General features: G+C 42.9%; 3 protein-coding genes, 1 long non-coding RNA gene and 2 other non-coding genes across 9 annotated transcripts; all 6 read right to left on the reverse strand.

The window, feature by feature from the left end:
* Window positions 1–5320: 5320 nt before the first annotated feature.
* LOC135609927 (uncharacterized) lies at window positions 5321–8384 on the reverse strand. 2 transcript variants are annotated; one of them, XR_010485971.1, is made up of 6 exons: window positions 7994–8384; window positions 6668–7881; window positions 6506–6566; window positions 6299–6436; window positions 6079–6210; window positions 5321–6000 (listed from the first exon to the last, which is right to left on the reverse strand). It is a non-coding gene; the product is annotated as an uncharacterized LOC135609927 (long non-coding RNA). The 2 variants fall into 2 exon arrangements; XR_010485972.1 differs by having other exon boundaries at window positions 6668–7884.
* Window positions 8266–8368, reverse strand: LOC135611475 (U6 spliceosomal RNA). Its single transcript, XR_010486604.1, has one exon. It is a non-coding gene; the product is annotated as a U6 spliceosomal RNA (small nuclear RNA).
* A 5575-nt stretch (window positions 8385–13959) lies between the features above and the next one.
* Window positions 13960–16813, reverse strand: LOC108952554 (uncharacterized). Of its 3 annotated transcripts, none has more exons than XM_065103736.1 (7): window positions 16423–16813; window positions 15097–16310; window positions 14935–14995; window positions 14713–14850; window positions 14494–14625; window positions 14301–14418; window positions 13960–14202 (listed from the first exon to the last, which is right to left on the reverse strand). In XM_065103736.1, exons 3-7 carry the CDS (start codon window positions 14964–14966, stop codon window positions 14113–14115), a joined length of 510 nt encoding a protein of 169 aa, XP_064959808.1. In that variant the 5' UTR covers window positions 14967–14995; window positions 15097–16310; window positions 16423–16813; the 3' UTR covers window positions 13960–14112. The 3 variants fall into 3 exon arrangements, with proteins under 3 accessions (XP_064959808.1, XP_064959809.1, XP_064959811.1); XM_065103737.1 differs by having other exon boundaries at window positions 15097–16313; XM_065103739.1 differs by lacking the exon at window positions 16423–16813 and having other exon boundaries at window positions 14301–14415; window positions 15097–15351.
* Window positions 16695–16797, reverse strand: LOC135611476 (U6 spliceosomal RNA). Its single transcript, XR_010486605.1, has one exon. It is a non-coding gene; the product is annotated as a U6 spliceosomal RNA (small nuclear RNA).
* A 6124-nt stretch (window positions 16814–22937) lies between the features above and the next one.
* Window positions 22938–24163, reverse strand: LOC135608694 (uncharacterized). The gene is made up of 6 exons (XM_065101719.1): window positions 24104–24163; window positions 23749–23796; window positions 23594–23696; window positions 23432–23492; window positions 23210–23347; window positions 22938–23122 (listed from the first exon to the last, which is right to left on the reverse strand). The coding sequence occupies exons 1-6, from the start codon at window positions 24161–24163 to the stop codon at window positions 22987–22989; spliced, it is 546 nt and encodes a 181-aa protein (XP_064957791.1). The 3' UTR covers window positions 22938–22986.
* Window positions 24164–25131: 968 nt separating this feature from the next.
* LOC135608999 (uncharacterized protein At4g06744-like) lies at window positions 25132–26544 on the reverse strand. The gene has a single exon (XM_065102091.1). The coding sequence runs from the start codon at window positions 26520–26522 to the stop codon at window positions 25200–25202; it is 1323 nt and encodes a 440-aa protein (XP_064958163.1). The 5' UTR covers window positions 26523–26544; the 3' UTR covers window positions 25132–25199.
* Between the last annotated feature and the right edge of the window lie 1274 nt (window positions 26545–27818).

Consider the following 27818-nt stretch of genomic DNA (forward strand, 5'->3'; position numbering starts at 1 on the left):
GAACGATCCCCAAACGCATCGAAGCCGTCCTTTCTCATCCTCCCAGATCGTAAAGCTTGGTTGACTTGGTTGAGCAAGCTTCGATGCACAACTTTGGGCTGGGCTTCTAACACGTAATAAACATGTCCAATTCTCGAACCCATGGTCAAATCATATTTTGTGGGGGTCAACACAATCGATCAACAATGCAGTCAATGTTGATTTATTTCACACAGAAGAAATCTATGTTGAATTCATGTTTGCCCACACTTTGGTGAGATGGACTTCTAACACAGCACACTCATTCGGAGACCAGTACTTGCAGGAGAGGCCCAGTAGCTACATTAGAAAAGCACTTCGTTAATCAAGAATGGATCACAGAAGATAACAGATGTCCGTGAAATGTGTGCAGTAAGATTCTCCTATTTCCTGTTTATATTATCAGTTTAATAATGTGGTGATCAATGGTTGCTGTCATGGTATTACGATGAAGCATGGATCACTCTTAGTAATTTGCCATATGAGATTTCGCACCAGGATGGAGCCACCGGAACTGTGATGATGCTTCCAAAGGAAAACAAAAACAAAAGTCCTTTTGTCTTCGGCTGTTTGATGATGGCAGAAGCATTGTTAAAGTGGAATTGGGATCCTTTTTTTTCTTTTATCTCGTCAACTACGTACAAACTAGTTAATCATTGTCGAATATAAGATATGGCTCATTTTAGCATTATCCGCATAGGCGACCATACGTCCTCCACGTTGTTCGGCGCCGTACAAGTCGTAGCTGAACACTACGGATCCATTTCAGAAAGTTCTGAATGGCGCCGCACGATCGAAACCCGTATGGGTCGGTCGGTGCTCGTCTACAGGAAATGCGTCATCCTACTCGGCGTTGTACGAGTCGACTCCCAAACCCAAACTCCCAAGCATGGCAGTGGGAAGATAAGCAAAAAAACTCAAAAATCCCACCCAAAAGATCCAAGATTTGGTCAAAAACTAAAATTCCCACCAAAGCCAAAGTCAAAGTCAACTTTCGCTCCGTCTCCCAAAAAGCCGAAAATCAAAAATTTCTCGCTCGAAGGCATCTTGTAGGAGTCGGTACCTTCCCCTCGCTCATCCAAGCCAATGCCCGAGCAGTGTTGCTCATCCAGTCATTTGTAGTCCTTCGTCGCTTGGCTCGATCATTATCAGAGTAGCTACTTGGCCAAACAGGGGCCCGAGTAGTGTTGCTCGGCCAAGCCAGTGCTTGAGAAGTGTTGCTCGGCCAGTCATGTGCAGTCCATCGTCGCTTGGCTCGATCATTATCATAGTAGTTGCTCAGCCAAACAGGGGTCCGAGTAGTGCTGCTCGGCCAAGCCAATGCCCGAGCAGTTTTGCTCAGCTAGTCATGTGCCGTCCATCGTCGCTTGGCTCGATCATTATCATAGTAGTTGCTCGGCCAAACAGGAGCCCGAGTAGTGCTGCTTGGCCAAGCCAATGCTCGAGCCATATTACTCGGCCATGCCATTCCCTAGTGCCTAAGTAGTGTTGCTCGGCTAGTATTGTATAGTCCATCGTCGCTTGGCTCGATCATTATCAGAGCAGTTGCTATGCCAAACATGGTCCCGAGTAGTGCTGCTCGGCCAAGCCGATGCCCGAGCCACATTGCTCGGTCAAGCCATTCCCTAATGCCCGAGCCACATTGCTCGGTCAAGCCATTCCCCAATGCCCGAGTAGTGTTGCTCGACTAAGCCAATGGTCGTGTAGTGTTGCTTAACCAGACATGTGTAGTCCATCGTCGCTTGGCTCGATCATTATAAGAGTAGTTGCTTAGCTAAACAAAGGCCTGAATAGTGTTGCTCAACCAAGCCAGTGCCCGAGCCACATTGCTCAGCCAGGCCAGTCCCTAGTACCCGAGTAGTGTTGCTCAACCAAGCCAGTGCCCGAGCCACATTGCTCGGTCAAGCCGGTGCTCGAGCCACATTGCTCGGCCAGGCCAGTCCTAGGTGCCCGAGTAGTGTTGTTCGGCCAAGCCAGTGCCCGAGCCACATTGCTCAGCCAGGCCAGTCCCTAGTGCTCGAGTAGTGTTGCTCGGCCAAGCTAGTGCCCGAGCCACATTGCTCTGCTAGGCTAGTCCCCAGTGCTCGAGTAGTGTTACTCGACCAGTCAAGTGCAGTCATCATCCTTGTTTTGATCATTATCAGAGCAGCTGCTCGACCAAGCCATTGCCCGAGCCACATTACTTGGTCAGGCCAATCCCAAGTGCTCGGGTAGTGTTGCTCGGCCAAATAGGGGCCCGAGTAGTGTTGCTCGACTAAGCCAGTGCCCAAGCCACATTGCTCGGCGAGGCCAGTTCCCAATGCCCGAGTAATGTTGCTTGGCCAAGCCAGTGCCTAAGCAGTGTTGCTCGGCCAGTCACGTGCAGTCCATCGTTGCTTGGCTCGATCATTATCAGAGCAACTACTCGGCCAAATAAGAGCCCGGGTAGTTCTGCTCGACCAAGCCAGTGCCCGAGCCACATTTCTCGGCCAGGCCAGTTCGCATTGCTCGAGTAGTGTTGCTCGGTCAGTCATACCACAAAACTCAGAGTGGCACTACACGGCGCCAACCCATACGGGTTAGTCGGCACCCGTCCGCTAGGTACAAGCCACCCTCCCGAGGAGTTGACAACCATTAAAGGACCATGTACGACTAACCACCCCCTTTGCAGATATAAAAGTCAACCCTCTGACCAATGAGAGAGGACTTCATACATTCAACTCGCTCTTATTCCACTCAACTCTAACTTAAGCTTCGGAGGGGTCGAGTCGGGAAATCTCTCTCCCGACCCCGACCTGAGTGCAGGGGCTGGCAATGACGAAGCAAGCAACGAGGACCATGACCCAATCTGACCCGACACTCACTTCTGCTACCTGAGTCTCCGCGTGGGCAACCATGCACATCCGGGATTAGACCGAGCCGTACTTATTCCTCAGCCACAGCGTAAGGGTTCACCAACAATATGGACCTAAATCATCAAACAGAGTAATCTGATTTCCTCTAAATAATATCCTTACCATAAACCTGTTTACAGTGTTTAAAAGATGGGCTCCGATGTCTCTTTTGCTTATACTGCTCAAATCACTATGATTAGCAACTTTACTTGACATGAAGAAGACAAAGCTTCAGATGTGCAGCAACTGAACTTAGAGATGGCCCTGGCAAACTTCAGATCATTCAAGTTGTCTTCCAAGTTCTAGCATTAAAGATTCTAGTAGTCTTATTAACATTTGCTAATGGCTGATGATTCCCTGCGATACAGGCATATCAGAATAAGAAAAGAGAACTTTCCATCCAAGCCAAGGCCTTATCCAGCAAAGCACTCAACAGAGCTTTCCACATTGATGAGTCACAGTGGATTGGATGCATGTCCTTGTCTTGTTAATGTTCACTAGAGGCAACATGGAGAGAGGATTCTTCTAATGTTCTTCTCATCATGATCATAGGATATCTGGTCCAAAACAGGCTTAGTTGATGGAGGGAGGTTGCAGAAACATATGGGAGGTTGGCATAGGCAGATACATATGTCTCAGATCAGATTACACTTCAGAGTGGGAGAATTGGAAAGAGGAGATGAAATCTGAGTAAAACATAGCATCATCCAAAGAATATAAAAAATGAAGTGGCCTTCTATCTCAGTCTGTATCAGAATTAGATCTTTTTCTTCTTCTCTACTCTTCCATTATTCTCTTCTTCTTCACACATGAAGAAAAATACTGCCTCAACCCTGTTATTCTTTAGCTCCCTTGATGTGTGCCATACTAAAATACAAGATGTGTAGCAGCCTCAAGGTCCTTTGAATTCATATCCTTAACTTCATAAGAAGTCATAGGTGAGTGAGATATAACTGGTACTAGTTTAAACAGGTGCATAAGATTGCCATTGCTAGATAAGATTTAGAAAGTGAGGGGAATATAAGAAGTCATGCTTCATAGAAGATCCTTACAAGTCCCAACTGAGAGCTACTCTAAACAATGACTGTCCTTGAACAAGGCTTCTAACCTAGTTTAAAGTTGGTTTTTCCTCTTAAGTCGACTGTGCCTCTTAAGTCAGTCATGCGACCAAGTCAGTTGAGCCTTCAAGGCAATCACATCATAAAAATAGCCATGACTTAAACTCAATAATGCTTCTTTGAGTCAATTGTTTCCTCAAGTCAATCATGTATCCTTAAGTTGTTTGCAACTCATGTCGGCAATGCTTCTTCAAGTCAATTGCATCTTCAAGTCGGTCGAGCCTTAAAGGCAGTCGTGTTGTCAAGGCATCCGCAACTCCAAGTTAGGCATACTTCTTCAAGTTGATTCTTTCATCAAATCGCTCATGCATCATCAAGATATATGCACCTTAACCTCCAAGCCAGCTTTGATTCTTCGAGTTGGTTATGTGTTCTCAAAATAGTAGAGCCAAATCGACAAGACAATCACAACTCTAAGACGACATTGCCTCTTTAAGTTGGTTGCAACTTTATGTTGGTCACACTTGCCATATTTTCAAGTTGGTCAAGCCATAAGGAAGTCACGTCAATAAGACGGGGTCTTGACTTGAAGTCAATCATGCTTCTTCAAGACGATTGCTTCCTTGAGTCAATTATAAATCCTCAAGATGATTGTGACTCTAGGTCAACCAAGGCTTTAAAAGGTGCATTTTCAAGTCGCATCATGACGATTGCAACTCCAAGTTAGCCATGCTTCTCTAACTTAACAATACATCATCAAGGCGACCGCAGTTTGGCTCAAAGTTGTTGTGCTTTCCTTAAGTTAGTCATGTGCCCTCAATGTGGTCATATCAGTAGGACAACCACAACTGTAACTCTTGGTTTATATCGTTCATGAGAGAATATATTTATATTTTTAATGTACATTTAGAGAAAATTCATTAGTCATTTATTAGGTCTCGACTCAAACAATACTTCCATAAACTATTTGTTGTAATTGCATGCTTTTTCTTTTCTCACAATAATTTTTATCTTATTAGGGATTTTTTTTTAAATTGAGGAGTGATAAATATTCTTATCTAAATTATAAACTCCTTTTAAATTATGATATTTATATTAAAACATGTTTATCTATTTTTTATAAAATTTTAAAAATAACCAATTTTATATGCTAACAAATAAATTCTTGAGGATACCAAACAAGAAGGACAAACTCTTCTAGACATTCTCAAGGAGCATTCAAATTTTAGAGGCAATAACATTCCACAGACAACAAGGGACAAGTCAACTTTATTGGCTCATCAATCATTTTTTACACTAACAATATTTTATCATAATGTAAAACTTCTCATGTTGGATGTAGCATGTCATACAACTAAATCACTAAACAAGAAAAAACAAAGCACCATTTTTTCCTTGAGACAAGTATAAATTTCAATCGTAGCAAATCATACAACATATAATGCTACTACTATTTTGTCTCAAAATATCCCTGTTTTGTGCAGGGCAAACTAAAAGGAAGGAAAGAAGCTGCAAAACTAAGCTATGAGTTCCTACTAATTAATCTTACAATACAGTAATACATTTCACCATGTCATCACAAAATATCAAGAACATAGAAAACATTGGCATGTCCAGCTCTCATCTAGCAGATATATTAAGTGGATCCAAGAATATCAGCAGCTCTCAGCTAGCACCATCTGAAATTTTAGTGATGTAAGCAGATAACCCAGAATCGTACTCTGATCTTCACATTTTTACATTCAGATTCATTTCTTTGCAAGAACCGACCTTCTCAGCCGCCTTCCGCAATGGCCTTCCAACAGAGGATCTTCTTTGGCACTCCCGATTCCCGAGTTCTGAAGACCCGATTGAATTATGCTTCTCATTCTTTACTCGTTCAACAGAAATATTTGATATGGAGGAAGTAGAACAATCTCCATGAGCAATAGCTTACTCGTTCATTCTTGATCGTATAAACTAAAAACTTGGCATCCTCCATCTTGACTGAGTTCTCAGTAGGCTCACATGATTCAGACTTTAAATAACCGGATCTCCTCCGCAAGGATTTTCTGCTTTAGAAAAAAATGCTCAAATTTTAAATACTAAAAAGCAAGAACCATTCCAAAGCCATATAAAACATGGATTACCTTCTTCCATCAATCTTTTCCTCTGATGGCACCTGACAAGTCACTAGAAGTATGGCATCATCAATCTTGTGCAACTCCATAGATTCATGTGATTCAGATTTCAAACTACAGGATCTTGTTCGGAAGGAACTTCTGCAAAAATAAAATAGGTATGAGTTCAATGATGCTCTCCAGAGAAAAAAAAAGGGGGGGCCTATAGCTTAATCAGAATGTGCATTACCTTCTTCCCATAACCTTTTCCTCTAGGCCCACTTGATGGGTCACTGGAGATCCGCCATCATCTCTTTTGAGCAAGTCATTCACAAATTCACATTATTCAGACTTCAAGCCACTGGATTTTGTTCGTAAGGACCTCCTTCTTCATTAATTAGAATGCATCAGAATTGTCGTTAAAGATTATTCAAAGCTTATCCAAAATATGAATTACCTTCTACCATCAACCTGTCCCTCTGATGCCACTTGATGAACCAAAGCGGTAGGGCCTAAAGCTGCAGAACCATACAACTGATATAAGAATGAAGAACAAACACAGAGATTTGAAATCAGATGCAGAACCACTAATTTCACTCATAGTGGTGAGTTGAATTACACTGTGGTTTTAACTTGCGCTTCTTATTGGGATTGCAGATTTTCTTGTCATTAGCAAGTTGAGTTGCATTTGCTTCAACCTCCTCACACTTGGTGGTTCCTACCTTTTGCAATTTGTAGAAAGAAAAATAAAAGTATGAGCAAAAAAAGGGCAGCCTGAATGTAAACAAAACAAGCCATTGGATATCTCTGAGCCAATTTTGTTAAGGAGATCTTTGATCGATTTTTCTTTCTCCTAAGTTAGAGTAAAGAAAAAATATATATCACCATAGAGATTAAGAGAGGAGAAAACAAATTATGAAACTATAATAATCCCCCTTACCTCTAATTCTGAAGTCTTTAGTTTAAGGATTGATAAGGTACAACCAAGCTCATGTTGTTAATACTTTTAGCTGCAACATGAAATAAACAAATAAATATTATCAATCAAAATAACTTGACATGCAACTTCAATCGATTGACACAAAGTAAATCAAATTAAATCGCCTATTATAGCAAACGAAAATCACAATGAGCCAAACCATAAGGCAAGAAAACATACTCTATCTTTCCCTAAGTTGAGCTCCTGCGAATCAAAAGACGAAACAGATAAAGAATGCATCTTTTTTGCAAACTGAAACAATAAAGAAAATGGACAAGGAATCAACCCCTAGCATGTGTGAGTTAGCCCGGGCCAATTGCCAGTTTTGTTGACTGGTTTTCTGCAATTCAAATTGGAGTTTTTGCAACTCAGTGCTACTCAGTTCTATGATTTTGCTGCCAAAACGAACAACAGATCAAACCATATCAATCGATAGCTGGTCCAAGAATTTCGACGGACTATTTTTCAGTCAAGAAGTAATTTGTGTTTTACAATTTACATACTTCTTTTCTGCAAGAAGCTTCAACAAGGCAGTATTTTCCTGGAATTCATATTGATCATGTAAAGAAAAAAGCATTTTCAAACATCTTTTTTAGAAACAAACACTAAATGCAGATGAAGAATGAAAGAAAGATGAAAAAGGGAGACCAAAAAGAAAATCTCCAAAGGTACCTTCATGTGCTGGACGATGCAATCTTTGGAGATCGGGCAAGAAATCACATTCGAGTTACCTTGATCGACATCGGCACGCATCATTCCGGCCGTCCCCGAACTCACCGTGTTGGTGATGTCGGACAATCTTTTTCCTCGCAGCGGCGCTTCGGACCAAGGGCAGCACATCATGCGATTTGATTCTACTATAAGGCAAGCAAACCCAGCATCAAACGCTAAACCTAACCCTAACTCGGATACTAGGGAAGAATCCGAGGATCAAACTCTATGAATCGAGAAGAGAGAAAAATGCACCGGAGGCGTCCGCATTGGTGTGGATCAGCGAGCGAGGAAGAGGACCAGCGTCCATGGACTGACCAACGAGGACAAGGAACACGACCGCACTCCGAAGAAGCAGCTTTCTTCCTCCCTGTGCCTTGATCAAGGAAATAACAAGGAAAAGAACGAGAAAAAGATGAAGATTTTGGGACAGAGAGAGCAGAAGAACACGAAGCAAGAAAGAACAAAAGAGCATAAGAAGAGCAGCCCGATCGCGATCGAACAAGGAAAGAATGCCGAGAGCGAAAAAAAATTTGGACCATTTCTCGATTTGTGCGTGTCATCCTTGCGCAGGGGCCATGCTAATCTTCTCTGTATCGTTCCAATTTTATCGGATGTCTCCGAAGAGACAACCTCATCGCCAACTCTGCGGTATAAGCAGACGCGAATCAATCGCCTCATTATCGATATGGGATTAAAAATAAATATTCTTACCACGTGCCCAAATCTGAACCGTCGCTTTGTCGAACGAACGGCATCTGTTTAACTGATCGACTGCATCCTCCTCGAACGATCCCCAAACGCATCGAAGCCGTCCTTTCTCATCCGCCCAGATCGTAAAGCTTGGTTGACTTGGTTGAGCAAGCTTCGATGCACAACTTTGGGCTGGGCTTCTAACACGTAATAAACATGTCCAATTCTCGAACCCATGGTCAAATCATATTTTGTGGGGGTCAACACAATCGATCAACAATGCAGTCAATGTTGATTTATTTCACAGAGAAGAAATCTATGTTGAATTCATGTTTGCCCACACTTTGGTGAGATGGACTTCTAACACAGCACACTCATTCGGAGACCAGTACTTGCAGGAGAGGCCCAGTAGCTACATTAGAAAAGCACTTCGTTAATCAAGAATGGATCACAGAAGATAACAGATGTCCGTGAAATGTGTGCAGTAAGATTCTCCTATTTCCTGTTTATATTATCAGTTTAATAATGTGGTGATCAATGGTTGCTGTCATGGTATTACGATGAAGCATGGATCACTCTTAGTAATTTGCCGTATGAGATTTCGCACCTGGATGGAGCCACCGGAACTGTGATGATGCTTCCAAAGGAAAACAAAAACAAAAGTCCTTTTGTCTTCGGCTGTTTGATGATGGCAGAAGCATTGTTAAAGTGGAATTGGGATCCTTTTTTTTCTTTTATCTCGTCACAACCTAGTTAATCATTGTCGAATATAAGATATGGCTCATTTTAGCATTATCCGCATAGGCGACCATACGTCCTCCACGTTGTTCGGCGCCCTACAAGTCGTAGCTGAACACTACGGATCCATTTCAGAAAGTTCTGAATGGCACCGCACGATCGAAACCCGTATGGGTCGGTCGGTGCTCGTCTACAGGAAATGCGTCATCCTACTCGGCGTTGTACGAGTCGACTCCCAAACCCAAACTCCCAAGCATGGCAGTGGGAAGATAAGCAAAAAAACTCAAAAATCCCACCCAAAAGATCCAAGATTTGGTCAAAAACTAAAATTCCCACCAAAGCCAAAGTCAAAGTCAACTTTCGCTCCGTCTCCCAAAAAGCCGAAAATCAAAAATTTCACGCTCGAAGGCATCTTGTAGGGGTCGGTACCTTCCCCTCGCTCATCCAAGCCAATGCCCGAGCAGTGTTGCTCATCCAGTCATTTGTAGTCCTTCGTCGCTTGGCTCGATCATTATCAGAGTAGCTACTTGGCCAAACAGGGGCCCGAGTAGTGTTGCTCGGTCAACCCAGTGCCTGAGAAGTGTTGCTCGGCCAGTCATGTGCAGTCCATCGTCGCTTGGCTCGATCATTATCATAGTAGTTGCTCAGCCAAACAGGGGTCCGAGTAGTGCTGCTCGGCCAAGCCAATGCCCGAGCAGTTTTGCTCAGCTAGTCATGTGCCGTCCATCGTCGCTTGGCTCGATCATTATCATAGTAGTTGCTCGGCCAAACAGGAGCCCGAGTAGTGCTACTTGGCCAAGCCAATGCTCGAGCCACATTACTCGGCCATGCCATTCCCTAGTGTCTAAGTAGTGTTGCTCGGCTAGTATTGTATAGTCCATCGTCGCTTGGCTCGATCATTATCAGAGCAATTGCTATGCCAAACATGGTCCCGAGTAGTGCTGCTCGGCCAAGCCGATGCCCGAGCCACATTGCTCGGTCAAGCCATTCCCCAATGCCCGAGTAGTGTTGCTCGACTAAGCCAATGGTCGTGTAGTGTTGCTTAACCAGACATGTGTAGTCCATCGTCGCTTGGCTCGATCATTATAAGAGTAGTTGCTTGGCTAAACAAAGGCATGAATAGTGTTGCTCAACCAAGCCAGTGCCCGAGCCACATTGCTCGGTCAAGCCGGTGCTCGAGCCACATTGCTCGGCCAGGCCAGTCCTAGGTGCCCGAGTAGTGTTGTTCGGCCAAGCCAGTGCCCGAGCCACATTGCTCAGCCAGGCCAGTCCCTAGTGCTCGAGTAGTGTTGCTCGGCCAAGCTAGTGCCCGAGCCACATTGCTCTGCTAGGCTAGTCCCCAGTGCTCGAGTAGTGTTACTCGACCAGTCAAGTGCAGTCATCATCCTTGTTTTGATCATTAACAGAGCAGCTGCTCGACCAAGCCATTGCCCGAGCCACATTACTTGGTCAGGCCAGTCCCAAGTGCTCGGGTAGTGTTGCTCGGCCAAATAGGGGCCCGAGTAGTGTTGCTCGACTAAGCCAGTGCCCAAGCCACATTGCTCGGCGAGGCCAGTTCCGAATGCCCGAGTAATGTTGCTTGGCCAAGCCAGTGCCTAAGCTGTGTTGCTCGGCCAGTCACGTGCAGTCCATCGTTGCTTGGCTCGATCATTATCAGAGCAACTACTCAGCCAAATAAGAGCCTGGGTAGTTCTGCTCGACCAAGCCAGTGCCCGAGCCACATTTCTCGGCCAGGCCAGTTCCCAGTGCTCGAGTAGTGTTGCTCGTTCAGTCATACCACAAAACTCAGAGTGGCACTACACGGCGCCAACCCATACGGGTTAGTCGGCACCCGTCCGCTAGGTACAAGCCACCCTCCCGAGGAGTTGACAACCATTAAAGGACCATGTACGACTAACCACCCCCTTTGCAGATATAAAAGTCAACCCTCTGACCAATGAGAGAGGACTTCATACATTCAACTCGCTCTTATTCCACTCAACTCTAACTTAAGCTTCGGAGGGGTCGAGTCGGGAAATCTCTCTCCCGACCCCGACCTGAGTGCAGGGGCTGGCAATGACGAAGCAAGCAACGAGGACCATGACCCAATTTGACCCGACACTCACTTCTGCTACCTGAGTCTCCGCGTGGGCAACCATGCACATCCGGGATTAGACCGAGCCGTACTTATTCCTCAGCCACAGCGTAAGGGTTCACCAACAATATGGACCTAAATCATCAAACAGAGTAATCTGATTTCCTCTAAATTATATCCTTACCATAAACCTGTTTACAGTCTTTAAAAGATGGGCTCCGATGTCTCTTTTGCTTATACTGCTCAAATCACTATGATTAGCAACTTTACTTGACTTGAAGAAGACAAAGCTTCAGATGTGCAGCAACTGAACTTAGAGATGGCCCTGGCAAACTTCAGATCATTCAAGTTGTCCTCCAAGTTCTAGCATTAAAGATTCTAGTAGTCTTATTAACATTTGCTAATGGCTGATGATTCCCTGCGATACAAGCATATCAGAATAAGAAAAGAGAACTTTCCATCCAAGCCAAGGCCTTATCCAGCAAAGCACTCAACAGAGCTTTCCACATTGATGAGTCACAGTGGATTGGATGCATGTCCTTGTCTTGTTAATGTTCACTAGAGGCAACACGGAGAGAGGATTCTTCTAATGTTCTTCTCATCATGATCATAGGATATCTGGTCCAAAACAGGCTTAGTTGATGGAGGGAGGTTGCAGAAACATATGGGAGGTTGGCATAGGCAGATACAGATGTCTCAGATCAGATTACACTTCAGAGTGGGAGAATTGGAAAGAGGAGATGAAATCTGAGTAAAACATAGCATCATCCAAAGAATATAAAAAATGAAGTGGCCTTCTATCTCAGTCTGTATCAGAATTAGATCTTTTTCTTCTTCTCTACTCTTCCATTATTCTCTTCTTCTTCACACATGAAGAAAAATACTGCCTCAACCCTGTTATTCTTTAGCTCCCTTGATGTGTGCCATACTAAAATACAAGATGTGTAGCAGCCTCAAGGTCCTTTGAATTCATATCCTTAACTTCATAAGAAGTCATAGGTGAGTGAGATATAACTGGTACTAGTTTAAACAGGTGCATAAGATTGCCATTGCTAGATAAGATTTAGAAAGTGAGGGGAATATAAGAAGTCATGCTTCATAGAAGATCCTTACAAGTCCCAACTGAGAGCTACTTTAAACAATGACTGTCCTTGAACAAGGCTTCTAACCTAGTTTAAAGTTGGTTTTTCCTCTTAAGTCGACTGTGCCTCTTAAGTCAGTCATGCGACCAAGTCAGTTTAGCCTTCAAGGCAATCACATCATAAAAATAGCCATGACTTGAACTCCATAATGCTTCTTTGAGTCAATTGTTTCCTCAAGTCAATCATGTATCCTTAAGTTGTTTGCAACTCATGTCGGCAATGCTTCTTCAAGTCAATTGCATCTTCAAGTCGGTCGAGCCTTAAAGGCAGTCGTGTTGTCAAGGCATCCGCAACTCCAAGTTAGGCATACTTCTTCAAGTTGATTCTTTCATCAAATCGCTCATGCATCATCAAGATATATGCACCTTAACCTCCAAGCCAGCTTTGATTCTTCGAGTCGGTTATGTGTCCTCAAAATGGTAGAGCCAAATCGACAAGACAATCACAACTCTAAGACGACATTGCCTCTTTAAGTTGGTTGCAACTTTATGTTGGTCACACTTGCCATATTTTCAAGTTGGTCAAGCCATAAGGAAGTCACGTCAATAAGACGGGGTCTTGACTTGAAGTCAATCATGCTTCTTCAAGACGATTGCTTCCTCGAGTCAATTATAAATCCTTAGGATGATCGTGACTCTAGGTCAACCAAGGCTTTAAAAGGTGCATTTTCAAGTCGATCGCATCATGACGATTGCAACTCCAAGTTAGCCATGCTTCCCTAACTTAACAATACATCATCAAGGCGACCGCAGTTTGGCTCAAAGTTGTTGTGCTTTCCTTAAGTTAGTCATGTGCCCTCAATGTGGTCATATCAGTAGGACAACCACAACTGTAACTCTTGGTTTATATCGTTCATGAGAGAATATATTTATATTTTTAATGTATATTTAGAGAAAATTCATTAGTCATTTATTAGGTCTCGACTCAAACAATACTTCCATAAACTATTTATTGTAATTGCATGCTTTTTCTTTTCTCTCAATAATTTTTATCTTATTAGGGATTTTTTTTAAATTGAGGAGTGATAAATATTCTTATCTAAATCATAAACTCCTTTTAAATTATGATATTTATATTAAAACATGTTTATCTATTTTTTATAAAATTTTAAAAATAACTAATTTTATATGCTAACAAATAAATTCTTGAGGATACCAAACAAGAGGACAAACTCTTCTAGACATTCTCAAGGAGCATTCAAATTTTAGAGGTAATAACATTCCACAGACAACAGGGGACAAGTCAACTTTATTGGCTCATCAATCATTTTTTACACTAACAATATTTTATCATAATGTAAATCTTCTCATGTTGGATGTAGCAAGTCATACAACTAAATCACTAAACAAGAAAAAACAAAGCACCATTTTTTCCTTGAGACAAGTATAAATTTCAATCGTAGCAAATCATACAACATATAATGCTACTACTATTTTGTCTCAAAATATCCCTGTTTTGTGCAGGGCAAACTAAAAGGAAGGAAAGAAGCTGCAAAACTAAGCTATGGGTTCCTACTAATTAATCTTACAATACAGTAATACATTTCACCATGTCATCACAAAATATCAAGAACATAGAAAACATTGGCATGTCCAGCTCTCATCTAGCAGATATATTAAGTGGATCCAAGAATATCAGCAGCTCTCAGCTAGCACCATCTGAAATTTTAGTGATGTAAGCAGATAACCCAGAATCGTACTATGATCTTCACATTTTTACTTTCAGATTCATTTCTTTGCAAGAACCGACCTTCTCAGCCGCCTTCCACAATGGCCTTCCAACAGAGGATCTTCTTTGGCACTCCCGATTCCCGAGTTCTGAAGACCCGATTGAATTATGCTTCTCATTCTTTACTCGTTCAATAGAAATATTTGATATGGAAGAAGTAGAACAATCTCCATGAGCAATAGCTTACTCGTTCATTTTTGATCGTATAAACTAAAAACTTGGCATCCTCCATCTTGACTGAGTTCTCAGTAGGCTCACATGATTCAGACTTTAAATAACCGGATCTCCTCCGCAAGGATTTTCTGCTTTAGAAAAAAATGCTCAAATTTTAAATACTAAAAAGCAGGAAACATTCCAAAGCCATATAAAACATGGATTACCTTCTTCCATCAATCTTTTCCTCTGATGGCACCTGACAAGTCACTGGAAGTATGGCATCATCAATCTTGTGCAACTCCATAGATTCATGTGATTCAGATTTCAAACTACAGGATCTTGTTCGGAAGGAAGTTCTGCAAAAATAAAATAGGTATGAGTTCAATGATGCTCTCCAGAGAAAAAAAAGGGGGGGCCTATAGCTTAATCAGAATGTGCATTACCTTCTTCCCACGACCTTTTCCTCTAGGCCCACTTGATGGGTCACTGGAGATCCGCCATCATCTCTTTTGAGCAAGTCATTCACAAATTCACATGATTCAGACTTCAAGCCACTGGATTTTGTTCGTAAGGACCTCCTTCTTCATTAATTAGGATGCATCAGAATTTACATTGTCGTTAAAGATTAACAAATTATTCAAAAGCTTATCCAAAACATGAATTACCTTCTACCATCAACCTTTCCCTCTGATGCCATTTGATGAACCAAAGCGATAGGGCCTAAAGCTGCAGAACCATACAACTGATATAAGAATGAAGAACAAACACAGAGATTTGAAATCAGATGCAGAACCACTAATTTCACTCATAGTGGTGAGTTGAATTACACTGTGGTTTTAACTTGCGCTTCTTATTGGGATTGCAGATTTTCTTGTCATTAGCAAGTTGAGTTGCATTTGCTTCAACCTCCTCACACTTGGTGGTTCCTACCTTTTGCAATTTGTAGAAAGAAAAATAAAAGTATGAGCAAAAAAAGGGCAGCCTGAATGTAAACAAAACAAGCCATTGGATACCTCTGAGCCAATTTTGTTAAGGAGATCTTTGATCGATTTTTCTTTCTCCTAAGTTAGAGTAAAGAAAAAATATATATCACCATAGAGATTAAGAGAGGAGAAAACAAATTATGAAACTATAATAATCCCCCTTACCTCTAATTCTGAAGTCTTTAGTTTAAGGATTGATAAGGTACAACCAAGCTCATGTTGTTAATACTTTTAGCTGCAACATGAAATAAACAAATAAATATTATCAATCAAAATAACTTGACATGCAACTTCAATCGATTGACACAAAGTAAATCAAATTAAATCGCCTATTATAGCAAACGAAAATCACAATGAGCCAAACCATAAGGCAAGAAAACATACTCTATCTTTCCCTAAGTTGAGCTCCTGCGAATCAAAAGACGAAACAGATAAAGAATGCATCTTTTTTGCAAACTGAAACAATAAAGAAAATGGACAAGGAATCAACCCCTAGCATGTGTGAGTTAGCCCGGGCCAATTGCCAGTTTTGTTGACTGGTTTTCTGCAATTCAAATTGGAGTTTTTGCAACTCAGTGCTACTCAGTTCTATGATTTTGCTGCCAAAACGAACAACAGATCAAACCATATCAATCGATAGCTGGTCCAAGAATTTCGACGGACTATTTTTCAGTCAAGAAGTAATTTGTGTTTTACAATTTACATACTTCTTTTCTGCAAGAAGCTTCAACAAGGCAGTATTTTCCTGGAATTCATATTGATCATGTAAAGAAAAAAGCATTTTCAAACATCTTTTTTAGAAACAAACACTAAATGCAGATGAAGAATGAAAGAAAGATGAAAAAGGGAGACCAAAAAGAAAATCTCCAAAGGTACCTTCATGTGCTGGACGATGCAATCTTTGGAGATCGGGCAAGAAATCACATTCGAGTTACCTTGATCGACATCGGCACGCATCATTCCGGCCGTCCCCGAACTCACCGTGTTGGTGATGTCGGACAATCTTTTTCCTCGCAGCGGCGCTTCGGACCAAGGGCAGCACATCATGCGATTTGATTCTACTATAAGGCAAGCAAACCCAGCATCAAACGCTAAACCTAACCCTAACTCGGATACTAGGGAAGAATCCGAGGATCAAACTCTATGAATCGAGAAGAGAGAAAAATGCACCGGAGGCGTCCGCATTGGTGTGGATCAGCGAGCGAGGAAGAGGACCAGCGTCCATGGACTGACCAACGAGGACAAGGAACACGACCGCACTCCGAAGAAGCAGCTTTCTTCCTCCCTGTGCCTTGATCAAGGAAATAACAAGGAAAAGAACGAGAAAAAGATGAAGATTTTGGGACAGAGAGAGCAGAAGAACACGAAGCAAGAAAGAACAAAAGAGCATAAGAAGAGCAGCCCGATCGCGATCGAACAAGGAAAGAATGCCGAGAGCGAAAAAAAATTTGGACCATTTCTCGATTTGTGCGTGTCATCCTTGCGCAGGGGCCATGCTAATCTTCTCTGTATCGTTCCAATTTTATCGGATGTCTCCGAAGAGACAACCTCATCGCCAACTCTGCGGTATAAGTAGACGCGAATCAATCGCCTCATTATCGATATGGGATTAAAAATAAATATTCTTACCACGTGCCCAAATCTGAACCGTCGCTTTGTCGAACGAACGGCATCTGTTTAACTGATCGACTGCATCCTCCTCGAACGATCCCCAAACGCATCGAAGCCGTCCTTTCTCATCCGCCCAGATCGTAAAGCTTGGTTGACTTGGTTGAGCAAGCTTCGATGCACAACTTTGGGCTGGGCTTCTAACACGTAATAAACATGTCCAATTCTCGAACCCATGGTCAAATCATATTTTGTGGGGGTCAACACAATCGATCAACAATGCAGTCAATGTTGATTTATTTCACAGAGAAGAAATCTATGTTGAATTCATGTTTGCCCACACTTTGGTGAGATGGACTTCTAACACAGCACACTCATTCGGAGACCAGTACTTGCAGGAGAGGCCCAGTAGCTACATTAGAAAAGCACTTCGTTAATCAAGAATGGATCACAGAAGATAACAGATGTCCGTGAAATGTGTGCAGTAAGATTCTCCTATTTCCTGTTTATATTATCAGTTTAATAATGTGGTGATCAATGGTTGCTGTCATGGTATTACGATGAAGCATGGATCACTCTTAGTAATTTGCCATATGAGATTTCGCACCAGGATGGAGCCACCGGAACTGTGATGATGCTTCCAAAGGAAAACAAAAACAAAAGTCCTTTTGTCTTCGGCTGTTTGATGATGGCAGAAGCATTGTTAAAGTGGAATTGGGATCCTTTTTTTTCTTTTATCTCGTCACAACCTAGTTAATCATTGTCGAATATAAGATATGGCTCATTTTAGCATTATCCGCATAGGCGACCATACGTCCTCCACGTTGTTCGGCGCCCTACAAGTCGTAGCTGAACACTACGGATCCATTTCAGAAAGTTCTGAATGGCGCCGCACGATCGAAACCCGTATGGGTCGGTCGGTGCTCGTCTACAGGAAATGCGTCATCCTACTCGGCGTTGTACGAGTCGACTCCCAAACCCAAACTCCCAAGCATGGCAGTGGGAAGATAAGCAAAAAAACTCAAAAATCCCACCCAAAAGATCCAAGATTTGGTCAAAAACTAAAATTCCCACCAAAGCCAAAGTCAAAGTCAACTTTCGCTCCGTCTCCCAAAAAGCCGAAAATCAAAAATTTCACGCTCGAAGGCATCTTGTAGGGGTCGGTACCTTCCCCTCGCTCATCCAAGCCAATGCCTGAGCAGTGTTGCTCATCCAGTCATTTGTAGTCCTTCGTCGCTTGGCTCGATCATTATCAGAGTAGCTACTTGGCCAAACAGGGGCCCGAGTAGTGTTGCTCGGTCAACCCAGTGTCTGAGAAGTGTTGCTCGGCCAGTCATGTGCAGTCCATCGTCGCTTGGCTCGATCATTATCATAGTAGTTGCTCAGCCAAACAGGGGTCCGAGTAGTGCTGCTCGGCCAAGCCAATGCCCGAGCAGTTTTGCTCAGCTAGTCATGTGCCGTCCATCGTCGCTTGGCTCGATCATTATCATAGTAGTTGCTCGGCCAAACAGGAGCCCGAGTAGTGCTGCTTGGCCAAGCCAATGCTCGAGCCACATTACTCGGCCATGCCATTCCCTAGTGCCTAAGTAGTGTTGCTCGGCTAGTATTGTATAGTCCATCGTCGCTTGGCTCGATCATTATCAGAGCAGTTGCTATGCCAAACATGGTCCCGAGTAGTGCTGCTCGGCCAAGCCGATGCCCGAGCCACATTGCTCGGTCAAGCCATTCCCCAATGCCCGAGTAGTGTTGCTCGACTAAGCCAATGGTCGTGTAGTGTTGCTTAACCAGACATGTGTAGTCCATCGTCGCTTGGCTCGATCATTATAAGAGTAGTTGCTTGGCTAAACAAAGGCCTGAATAGTGTTGCTCAACCAAGCCAGTGCCCGAGCCACATTGCTCAGCCAGGCCAGTCCCTAGTACCCGAGTAGTGTTGCTCAACCAAGCCAGTGCCCGAGCCACATTGCTCGGTCAAGCCGGTGCTCGAGCCACATTGCTCGGCCAGGCCAGTCCTAGGTGCCCGAGTAGTGTTGTTCGGCCAAGCCAGTGCCCGAGCCACATTGCTCAGCCAGGCCAATCCCTAGTGCTCGAGTAGTGTTGCTCGGCCAAGCTAGTGCCCGAGCCACATTGCTCTGCTAGGCTAGTCCCCAGTGCTCGAGTAGTGTTACTCGACCAGTCAAGTGCAGTCATCATCCTTGTTTTGATCATTATCAGAGCAGCTGCTCGACCAAGCCATTGCCCGAGCCACATTACTTGGTCAGGCCAGTCCCAAGTGCTCGGGTAGTGTTGCTCAGCCAAATAGGGGCCGGAGTAGTGTTGCTCGACTAAGCCAGTGCCCAAGCCACATTGCTCGGCGAGGCCAGTTCCCAATGCCCGAGTAATGTTGCTTGGCCAAGCCAGTGCTTAAGCAGTGTTGCTCGGCCAGTCACGTGCAGTCCATCGTTGCTTGGCTCGATCATTATCGGAGCAACTACTCGGCCAAATAAGAGCCCGGGTAGTTCTGCTCGACCAAGCCAGTGCCCGAGCCACATTTCTCGGCCAGGCCAGTTCGCATTGCTTGAGTAGTGTTGCTCGGTCAGTCATACCACAAAACTCAGAGTGGCACTACACGGCGCCAACCTATACGGGTTAGTCGGCACCCGTCCGCTAGGTACAAGCCACCCTCCCGAGGAGTTGACAACCATTAAAGGACCATGTACGACTAACCACCCCCTTTGCAGATATAAAAGTCAACCCTCTGACCAATGAGAGAGGACTTCATACATTCAACTCGCTCTTATTCCACTCAACTCTAACTTAAGCTTCGGAGGGGTCGAGTCGGGAAATCTCTCTCCCGACCCCGACCTGAGTGCAGGGGCTAGCAATGACGAAGCAAGCAACGAGGACCATGACCCAATCTGACCCGACACTCACTTCTGCTACCTGAGTCTCCGCGTGGGCAACCATGCACATCCGGGATTAGACCGAGCCGTACTTATTCCTCAGCCACAGCGTAAGGGTTCACCAACAATATGGACCTAAATCATCAAACAGAGTAATCTGATTTCCTCTAAATAATATCCTTACCATAAACCTGTTTACAGTCTTTAAAAGATGGGCTCCGATGTCTCTTTTGCTTATACTGCTCAAATCACTATGATTAGCAACTTTACTTGACATGAAGAAGACAAAGCTTCAGATGTGCAGCAACTGAACTTAGAGATGGCCCTGGCAAACTTCAGATCATTCAAGTTGTCCTCCAAGTTCTAGCATTAAAGATTCTAGTAGTCTTATTAACATTTGCTAATGGCTGATGATTCCCTGCGATACAAGCATATCAGAATAAGAAAAGAGAACTTTCCATCCAAGCCAAGGCCTTATCCAGCAAAGCACTCAACAGAGCTTTCCACATTGATGAGTCACAGTGGATTGGATGCATGTCCTTGTCTTGTTAATGTTCACAAGAGGCAACACGGAGAGAGGATTCTTCTAATGTTCTTCTCATCATGATCATAGGATATCTGGTCCAAGACAGGCTTAGTTGATGGAGGGAGGTTGCAGAAACATATGGGAGGTTGGCATAGGCAGATACAGATGTCTCAGATCAGATTACACTTCAGAGTGGGAGAATTGGAAAGAGGAGATGAAATCTGAGTAAAACATAGCATCATCCAAAGAATATAAAAAATGAAGTGGCCTTCTATCTCAGTCTGTATCAGAATTAGATCTTTTTCTTCTTCTCTACTCTTCCATTATTCTCTTCTTCTTCACACATGAAGAAAAATACTGCCTCAACCCTGTTATTCTTTAGCTCCCTTGATGTGTGCCATACTAAAATACAAGATGTGTAGCAGCCTCAAGGTCCTTTGAATTCATATCCTTAACTTCATAAGAAGTCATAGGTGAGTGAGATATAACTGGTACTAGTTTAAACAGGTGCATAAGATTGCCATTGCTAGATAAGATTTAGAAAGTGAGGGGAATATAAGAAGTCATGCTTCATAGAAGATCCTTACAAGTCCCAACTGAGAGCTACTCTAAACAATGACTGTCCTTGAACAAGGCTTCTAACCTAGTTTAAAGTTGGTTTTTCCTCTTAAGTCGACTGTGCCTCTTAAGTCAGTCATGCGACCAAGTCAGTTGAGCCTTCAAGGCAATCACATCATAAAAATAGCCATGACTTAAACTCAATAATGCTTCTTTGAGTCAATTGTTTCCTCAAGTCAATCATGTATCCTTAAGTTGTTTGCAACTCATGTCGGCAATGCTTCTTCAAGTCAATTGCATCTTCAAGTCGGTCGAGCCTTAAAGGCAGTCGTGTTGTCAAGGCATCCGCAACTCCAAGTTAGGCATACTTCTTCAAGTTGATTCTTTCATCAAATCGCTCATGCATCATCAAGATATATGCACCTTAACCTCCAAGCCAGCTTTGATTCTTCGAGTCGGTTATGTGTCCTCAAAATGGTAGAGCCAAATCGACAAGACAATCACAACTCTAAGACGACATTGCCTCTTTGAGTTGGTTGCAACTTTATGTTGGTCACACTTGCCATATTTTCAAGTTGGTCAAGCCATAAGGAAGTCACGTCAATAAGACGGGGTTTTGACTTGAAGTCAATCATGCTTCTTCAAGACGATTGCTTCCTCGAGTCAATTATAAATCCTCAAGATGATTGTGACTCTAGGTCAACCAAGGCTTTAAAAGGTGCATTTTCAAGTCGATCGCATCATGACGATTGCAACTCCAAGTTAGCCATGCTTCCCTAACTTAACAATACATCATCAAGGCGACCGCAGTTTGGCTCAAAGTTATTGTGCTTTCCTTAAGTTAGTCATGTGCCCTCAATGTGGTCATATCAGTAGGACAACCACAACTGTAACTCTTGGTTTATATCGTTCATGAGAGAATATATTTTTATTTTTAATGTACATTTAGAGAAAATTCATTAGTCATTTATTAGGTCTCGACTCAAACAATACTTCCATAAACTATTTGTTGTAATTGCATGCTTTTTCTTTTCTCTCAATAATTTTTATCTTATTAGGGATTTTTTTTAAATTGAGGAGTGATAAATATTCTTATCTAAATCATAAACTCCTTTTAAATTATGATATTTATATTAAAACATGTTTATCTATTTTTTATAAAATTTTAAAAATAACCAATTTTATATGCTAACAAATAAATTCTTGAGGATACCAAACAAGAAGGACAAACTCTTCTAGACATTCTCAAGGAGCATTCAAATTTTAGAGGCAATAACATTCCACAAACAACAGGGGACAAGTCAACTTTATTAGCTCATCAATCATTTTTTACACTAACAATATTTTATCATAATGTAAAACTTCTCATGTTGGATGTAGCATGTCGTACAACTAAATCACTAAACAAGAAAAAACAAAGCACCATTTTATCCTTGAGACAAGTATAAATTTCAATCGTAGCAAATCATACAACATATAATGCTACTACTATTTTGTCTCAAAATATCCCTGTTTTGTGCAGGGCAAACTAAAAGGAAGGAAAGAAGCTGCAAAACTAAGCTATGTGTTCCTACTAATTAATCTTACAATACAGTAATGCATTTCACCATGTCATCACAAAATATCAAGAACATAGAAAACATTGGCATGTCCAGCTCTCATCTAGCAGATATATTAAGTGGATCCAAGAATATCAGCAGCTCTCAGCTAGCACCATCTGAAATTTTAGTGATGTAAGCAGATAACCCAGAATCGTACTATGATCTTCACATTTTTACATTCAGATTCATTTCTTTGCAAGAACCGACCTTCTCAGCCGCCTTCCGCAATGGCCTTCCAACAGAGGATCTTCTTTGGCACTCCCGATTCCCGAGTTCTGAAGACCCGATTGAATTATGCTTCTCATTCTTTACTCGTTCAACAGAAATATTTGATATGGAGGAAGTAGAACAATCTCCATGAGCAATAGCTTACTCGTTCATTCTTGATCGTATAAACTAAAAACTTGGCATCCTCCATCTTGACTGAGTTCTCAGTAGGCTCACATGATTCAGACTTTAAATAACCGGATCTCCTCCGCAAGAATTTTCTGCTTTAGAAAAAAATGCTCAAATTTTAAATACTAAAAAGCAGGAAACATTCCAAAGCCATATAAAACATGGATTACCTTCTTCCATCAATCTTTTCCTCTGATGGCACCTGACAAGTCACTGGAAGTATGGCATCATCAATCTTGTGCAACTCCATAGATTCATGTGATTCAGATTTCAAACTACAGGATCTTGTTCGGAAGGAAGTTCTGCAAAAATAAAATAGGTATGAGTTCAATGATGCTCTCCAGAGAAAAAAAAGGGGGGGCCTATAGCTTAATCAGAATGTGCATTACCTTCTTCCCACGACCTTTTCCTCTAGGCCCACTTGATGGGTCACTGGAGATCCGCCATCATCTCTTTTGAGCAAGTCATTCACAAATTCACATGATTCAGACTTCAAGCCACTGGATTTTGTTCGTAAGGACCTCCTTCTTCATTAATTAGGATGCATCAGAATTTACATTGTCGTTAAAGATTAACAAATTATTCAAAAGCTTATCCAAAACATGAATTACCTTCTACCATCAACCTTTCCCTCTGATGCCATTTGATGAACCAAAGCGATAGGGCCTAAAGCTGCAGAACCATACAACTGATATAAGAATGAAGAACAAACACAGAGATTTGAAATCAGATGCAGAACCACTAATTTCACTCATAGTGGTGAGTTGAATTACACTGTGGTTTTAACTTGCGCTTCTTATTGGGATTGCAGATTTTCTTGTCATTAGCAAGTTGAGTTGCATTTGCTTCAACCTCCTCACACTTGGTGGTTCCTACCTTTTGCCAAAAAAGGGCAGCCTGAATGTAAACAAAACAAGCCATTGGATACCTCTGAGCCAATTTTGTTAAGGAGATCTTTGATCAATTTTTCTTTCTCCTAAGTTAGAGTAAAGAAAAATTATATATCACCATAGAGATTAAGAGAGGAGAAAACAAATTATGAAACTATAATAATCCCCCTTACCTCTAATTCTGAAGTCTTTAGTTTAAGAATTGATAAGGTACAACCAAGCTCATGTTGTTAATACTTTTAGCTGCAACATGAAATAAACAAATAAATATTATCAATCAAAATAACTTGACATGCAACTTCAATCGATTGACACAAAGTAAATCAAATTAAATCGCCTATTATAGCAAACGAAAATCACAAATGAGCCAAACCATAAGGCAAGAAAACATACTCTATCTTTCTCTAAGTTGAGCTCCTGCGAATCAAAAGACGAAACAGATAAAGAATGCATCTTTTTTGCGAACTGAAACAATAAAGAAAATGAACAAGGAATCGACCGCTAGCATGTGTGAGTTAGCTCGGGCCAATTGCCAGTTTTTTTGACTGGTTTTTCGCAATTCAAATTCGAGTTTTTGCAACTCAGTGCTACTCAGTTCTATGATTTTGCTGCCAAAACGAACAACAGATCAAACCATTTCAATCGATAGCTGGTCCAAGAATTTCGACGGACTATTTTTCAGTCAAGAAGTAATTTGTTGAAGTAGATCCTCAGTTTCTACTTGTGAATTAAGTTGCTGTGTGATTTGTTAATCTCTATTATATTTATCTTCTATTGCTCTTTTCATTTTACTGCGCAGTATATCCCAAAACTGTTGCTTGGTTGCAATGCTGTATCATATGGCTTGATATGATCCATTTTAGACCAGTGTTCTTCGCTAGTGACTATAGGAATGGCATGCAGAAAACAACAGTGCCACTTAATTATCTGAAAAATTCTCATTGTTTAGCTGATGATGATTTCCTTGGAGGAATCACTGGGTTTAATGGTGAATGGAGAGCTTGAAGTGCGGTCCACTCACTGATAGGCTCACAGTGTAAACCTGAAGGTTCTACATGAAGATCCTCTGTGATTTGCCATGGTTGCTCAAAGGATCTTTCATGATTAATGTGACACTGTGACAATCTCTGTTCCATCTACAGATCAATCAAGCAGAAAGGTGTGTGTTTATCTACCATATTTAAGATGCCATGGTCATTCTTTTAAGCTCTGCAGGTGTCTGTCCTCTGACATGGAAATTACAAGCACTTAATGTTCTTATTCTTTCAGTTTTATCAGCTCCTTATCTGATAGCATTTATTCATGTTTCTGGCTCTGAAACAACACAATGGTCAGTCCCCCATTCAATATTCTTCTCCTTTTGCTTACGGTTGATCACGAAGAACGTCGAGGACACCAAGTTTTAGGACAGAAGCTAATCAGAGAGATGGATCGATCGAGTTAAGAAGAGGAAATGAGAAGAGATGCTGCTGCAGTGACGAGCGATCTGCTAATTCCGGGGCGGTGGGTGATGAAGCGTCTCGTAGGTCACGTACGCCGGCGGCGTGGAGGACATCGGGCGTTTTGTCGGACCCTTTGGGAGGCTGCATGGAATGTCGTGCGATGGAAGGCACTGTTTTGGCCCCCACCAGAAAGTTGAGCACTCCGCCGGCGACCGCTGCTCCGGGAGCCCTGGTATGCAGTTCTGACGCACGTCGAGCACTTTGGTCTTCACCAAGTCCCAGCATGAGTGGCCCAGCCAGGTGAAGTAGTTTCCCGACAGCGACAAGTTCGCCAGGTTGCCGTCCTTGGCCAACCGGCACACCACGTCGGGGACCTCCCCGTAGAGCAGGTTCCCGGCAAGGTTCAGCTGCTCCAACTTGAGCAGGCAGCCGAAGGACCACGGGATCGGGCCGGTCATCTGGTTGAAACCCGCGTCGAACACCGTCGCAATGCTCAGGAATCCGATCTCGTACGGCAGGCAGCCGGAGAGCCTGTTGTTGAGGAAGAGCACCTCGACCAGAGTGTTCGAGGCGTTGTAGATGGACGGGGGGATCGACCCGGTGAAGCCGTTGTTGGCCAGGGTCAAGTAGGCTACAGGCGAGCGGCCGAGTTCGGCCGGCAGCGGCTCGTTAAAGTTGTTGTTGTTAAAGAAGAGCACGTCGAGGTTGAAGGCGAAGACAGAGGCCGGGACGGCACCGGCGAAGAAGTTGAAGCGGAGGTCGAGGAAGATGAGGTTGCTCAGCGGGAGGACTTTGGTGGGGAACGCGCCGAAGTGGAGGTTGCTGCTGACGTCGAGCTCGTAGAGGTAGGGGAGGCCGGTGAGGTCGGGAATGGTGCCGGAGAAGTAGTTGGAGTTGGCGTGGAAGAGCGCGAGGTCGGGGAGCTGGTCGACGAAGCCGACGATGGTCGGCGCGCAGAGGCCGAAGCCGTTGAAGTCGACGGAGGCGATGGTGGGCGTGTCGGGGGAGTCCGGCGGGGCGGCGCAGTAGAAGCCTTCGTAGGTGCAAGGCCGGTAGCCCACCCAGGTCTGGGTGACGCCGCCGGGGTCGCAGGTGATGCTTTGCTTGAAGCGTTGGATGACAAGGTAAGCGTAGTACTGCTTGAGGTTGGGGAAGTCGGAGGGCTGCGGCCCAGACGACGGTGCCTGCGCAGGCGGTGAGGAGCCGTGGGAGTCGTCAAGAGGAGACGGGGACGGTGTCGGCCCAATGCCGAAACCGAGGTTGACGCCAACGCCACCGCCAATCTCAATGGCCTTGCGATCACCGAGGGAGGAAGAGATGAAGAGGAGTACAGTGGAGAGAAGCAGCAGCAGCAGCTTTCTGCTAGCCATGAGAAAGCTTCCTTCTCTTGTTTAGTTCATACTACAGCTTGTTTGTTTCCATGCAATGCATAATGTAAGATATATGTGTCGTTCTGGAATAGTTTGAGCTAATAAATAGCATTAGAGAGAGTGTGGTGAGTATAGTGGAGGGAGGGACAGGGGACGTCACCAGGAGAACAGAGAGACACAGTGGTAAGCAGTGGAAGAGATTGAATGGGAATAGTATGGTGACAAATTGATGCATGACAGATGGACTGTGGTTGACAGAGGAGTTGCAGAGCTCAACTAGCCTTTTATTCACTAAGGACTGTCTCAGTGGTGCATAAATTTGGATGATTTGATCCATTGGGTCTTATTTTAATGCATGAACAGTTTTCATTAACTTCAGTCTAAATCCTGTACCAGATATTACTTGCATTTTTATCAGCCAGAGCACATTCTAACTCATCAGTAGATCATGACTTCCTCAGTTCATGCACTAGATTTCTCTTCTGAAGATATATATATATATATATATATATATATATATATATATATATATATATATATAGAAGAAAAAAAAAGAGAAATGTATTTGGGAATGAATTATTTTGTGTTTGATTGTACCATAAAATGTTATAAAAGAAAGAATTTCTTCTCAAATTTACAAAGTGAGCTGCTTCAGGTGATATTTAAGAGTTTTGGATGAAATGAAGCCATCTTTGCACTGTTGCTTTTGCAAACCAAGAGCTGGTCATGTCCTACTCATGCAAGTCTCAAACTTGATCTCATTATTTGGATGACAGTGGTGGGAATGGGAAGTTTAATGCTGTTGTCCTCTTGAAAGGTGCCATAGTCAAGAAAGGACCATAGCAGAGGGTGAATGCCACATGTTTTGGTAAATGCCCTTGATCTCCATGATTCCACTGAGAAGGACATGGATATAGTAATTACTACTCATCAACCCACTTGGTTCCTCCTGTCTCCTCTGACCCTAAACTTTATGCAAACACAAGTCAAATTTTACTGCTATCAGAAAATGCTCCTCTTCAGTTAGGCCTGATGGGTCCAGATATCAATAGCCACTCCAGACTTCACTGTGTTTACATTGGAAATTGCATGTTTTGGGAATAATTGGTGATCAAAATGTGACCACACTGGAAATAGTTGGCTTGGTGATCAAATGGGAACATCTTTAATATGCAACAGTAGTTGGACTAAATGCAACATTCATCATCACAGAGAGAGAAGAATGACAGAAAAGTAAGAAGACCAGTTGTTGAATTTGAAACTAGAGGTGTTTCCAGACAGGAACAGCTTTTTGCT

Source organism: Musa acuminata, chromosome BXJ2-4 (assembly GCF_036884655.1).
Source record: "Musa acuminata AAA Group cultivar baxijiao chromosome BXJ2-4, Cavendish_Baxijiao_AAA, whole genome shotgun sequence".
Lineage (NCBI taxonomy): Eukaryota > Viridiplantae > Streptophyta > Magnoliopsida > Zingiberales > Musaceae > Musa > Musa acuminata.

What these genes read in the sequence shown, in the direction of transcription:
- LOC108952554 (XM_065103736.1), bottom strand. Translation starts at nt 14,966, where the DNA reads ATGGCATCAGAGGGAAAGGTTGATGGTAGAAG. An exon ending in GGAAAGGTTGATGGTAGAAG is followed by an intron (nt 14,851 to 14,934) that starts GTAATTCATGTT and finishes TAATTAATGAAG; the next exon opens with AAGGAGGTCCTTACGAACAA. An exon ending in GAAAAGGTCGTGGGAAGAAG is followed by an intron (nt 14,626 to 14,712) that starts GTAATGCACATT and finishes TTATTTTTGCAG; the next exon opens with AACTTCCTTCCGAACAAGAT.
- LOC135608694 (XM_065101719.1), bottom strand. Translation starts at nt 24,163, where the DNA reads ATGCATTCTTTATCTGTTTCGTCTTTTGATTCGCAGGAGCTCAACTTA. An exon ending in TCAACTTAGAGAAAGATAGA is followed by an intron (nt 23,797 to 24,103) that starts GTATGTTTTCTT and finishes ACTCTAACTTAG; the next exon opens with GAGAAAGAAAAATTGATCAA. An exon ending in GAAAAGGTCGTGGGAAGAAG is followed by an intron (nt 23,123 to 23,209) that starts GTAATGCACATT and finishes TTATTTTTGCAG; the next exon opens with AACTTCCTTCCGAACAAGAT.
- LOC135608999 (XM_065102091.1), bottom strand. Translation starts at nt 26,522, where the DNA reads ATGGCTAGCAGAAAGCTGCTGCTGCTGCTTCTCTCCACTGTACTCCTC.